Raw genomic sequence first — 2,486 nt, 5'->3', positions numbered from 1 at the left:
ACTCTAGGTGGGAAGTGATAGTTTCCATAAACATACACTTCTGAAAGACTCCGCACTCAGTCCTGGGAACCACGGCCGAGAGCCTGGCCTACACGTACACAGGGCAGATTCTCTGAGTTGCCCTTCTCAAGGCCCCTGTCACTTCCTTGTTCCTGAGGCTGTAGATGATGGGGTTGAGCATGGGGGTGAGGATGGTGTAGAAGACAGCCAGGGCCTTGTCCTCTGCTGGGGAACGAAAGGACTTTGGGCGTAGATAGGTGTAAGCAAAGGGTGCATAGTAGAACGTAACCACGGTGAGGTGGGTGCTGCAGGTCGAGTAGGCCTTCTTCCGCCCTTCCCCTGCGTGCATGCGGGAGACGGCAAGGAGGACCTGGCCGTAGGAGCACACGATGCCAAGGAAAGGCAGCACCAGGAAGAGGGCGGTGCTCACGAACACCGTGTACTCGTAGGCCCAGGTGTCCACGCAGGCCAGGGTCAGCATGGCTGGGACGTCACAGAAGAAGTGGTCGATGGCCCGGGACCGGCAGTAGGGGATGTGCAGTGCATAGGCAGTGTGAGCACAGGAGTTGAGGGAGCCCATCATCCACGACGCTGTCACCATCAGTGCACACACTCTCCTGTTCATGCGGACGGCGTAGTGGAGAGGGCAGCAGATGGCCACGTAGCGATCGTAGGCCATGCATGTCAGGAGCAGGGCTTCTGCACCTCCTAAAGTCAAGAAGAAGAAACTCTGAAGGCCACACCCAGTGCAGGAGATAGCCTTGTTCCCAGACAGGAAGTCTGCAGCCATCTTGGGGACGATGGTGGAGCTGTAACTGAGGTCGGTGACGGCGAGCTGACTGAGGAGGAGATACATGGGGCAGTGGAGACGAGCATCCAGCAGGATGAGCAGGGCCATGCACAGGTTGCCCAGCAGGGCCACAAGGAAAGCGAGAGCAGCCAGGAGGAAGAGGAGCAGCCCAGCCCCTGAGCGGGGGAACAAGCCCAGGAGGATGAAATCAGCGCACGTCTGATTGTGGTGTTCCATGAAGCATTCTTCAGGTTTCCCCGGACGCAGAGTCAACAGTTACGCGTGAAGCACTACTCCATTGATAACTCACTGTTTTAGCTGACTTCCTCATTCATGAAATAGTTCAGCTTTTCTATAAAGAACAGAATATTTTGAAAAAGGCATCCCATTTTCTACCTCATAAATAAACTTTGAGGAAGTAAACGTGCACGGCCACAAGACTTTATGGTATTCTGTGAATTTATGAGAATAATATATTTCCAAAATGACTTTATTATGATATGGGTATTTTATTTCCCTGAAGATTGAAATGTCATCAATATCACATCTTATACTAGAAGCATAGGCATAGAAATTGATGTAAATGAATAAATTATTAACTCATATCTGAATATATTTTTATAACCCCTAAGAGTGATCCTTCTTCCATGTTTTTATGCCGAGGCTTACCTCAAGTCTGCAGCCACCTATCACTCACATTGAGAAATAAAATCCCTTTCTTGGGTGTTCCTGGCACAACAGGGCAGGGTCAACCTCTCTTAAAATCAGGGGCCATTATTTGACTCAGAATTTTAAAAATATATGGTGAATTCTGATTGCCAATTGCTAGATATGTAAAGTTGTTCTCGTCTGTGCACTCACTGCAAAGCAAAAAGCTACAAAACTCCAGGGAAGACATAGGAAGTCGCAGCCTCCACAACCACTGCCGAGGATTTGGACTCTTGACCTTCACTTCCAACCTCTGCACAGGAACCATGAAAATCCTCATCTGCTAGGACCCAATGCCGCCTCAGAACCCATCTCCCTTTAATCAGGGAGTGTCTTTACAGGTTAGCTCCTGAACCACTTCCTGTTGTAAAAACCTAGCCATTCCTACCCAGACTCCAGCTCGGATCTGCTTCTGAAATCACCGCGGCCACACAGGTTATATACGCATTTCCTTGCACAGATCATTGTGTGTTTGGAATGATTTTAGTGCAGACGGCAATCCACCAAAGATACGGGCACCTGCCTTCCCATGCCCTGCACTGACACGGAGGTGCCCACTCCTGGGGACATCATCCACAGCCCCGGCCCATCTGAAGGTGACTGTGACTTGCCCAGGGGTCTGTCTCAGGTCTGGACACGGTGCACAGCATCTGCCTCCCAAACTTTATTCTTTCTTTCAGTATTTTGCATGCATTTAAGGCTAAATAAATTCTTTCACATTTTGAAACACCATTAGAGTTCATGAATATTTTAGCAAATATCCTCACTCATTTTCATTATTATGTTTAAATGGACCATGTTTTAAGAATGTAGTATAATTTGGTGCAGACATTGATCTTATTCACTGTAAAACTACTCAAAAATTGTATAGATAATGTCTGTCATTTGCTGTGTTTTCAATTTTGTTGTTATATCACCCTGGGCATTAAGGAACCACAGATACTCTTTAAAGAGTTGTGTAGTAATCTTTGCTTCAGGTTTAAAATGA

The 2,486-nt window shown here is 47.7% G+C and overlaps 1 protein-coding gene across 1 annotated transcript; it reads right to left on the bottom strand.

Moving 5' to 3' along the window:
- Nucleotides 1-88: 88 nt before the first annotated feature.
- LOC133758633 (olfactory receptor 2L8-like) lies at nucleotides 89-1,027 on the bottom strand. Its single transcript, XM_062189836.1, has one exon. The coding sequence runs from the start codon at nucleotides 1,025-1,027 to the stop codon at nucleotides 89-91; it is 939 nt and encodes a 312-aa protein (XP_062045820.1).
- Nucleotides 1,028-2,486: the final 1,459 nt, after the last annotated feature.

The sequence above is a fragment of the Lepus europaeus genome, chromosome 4 (assembly GCF_033115175.1).
Source record: "Lepus europaeus isolate LE1 chromosome 4, mLepTim1.pri, whole genome shotgun sequence".
NCBI lineage: Eukaryota > Metazoa > Chordata > Mammalia > Lagomorpha > Leporidae > Lepus > Lepus europaeus.
This window is presented reverse-complemented; position numbering and strand designations above follow the sequence as displayed.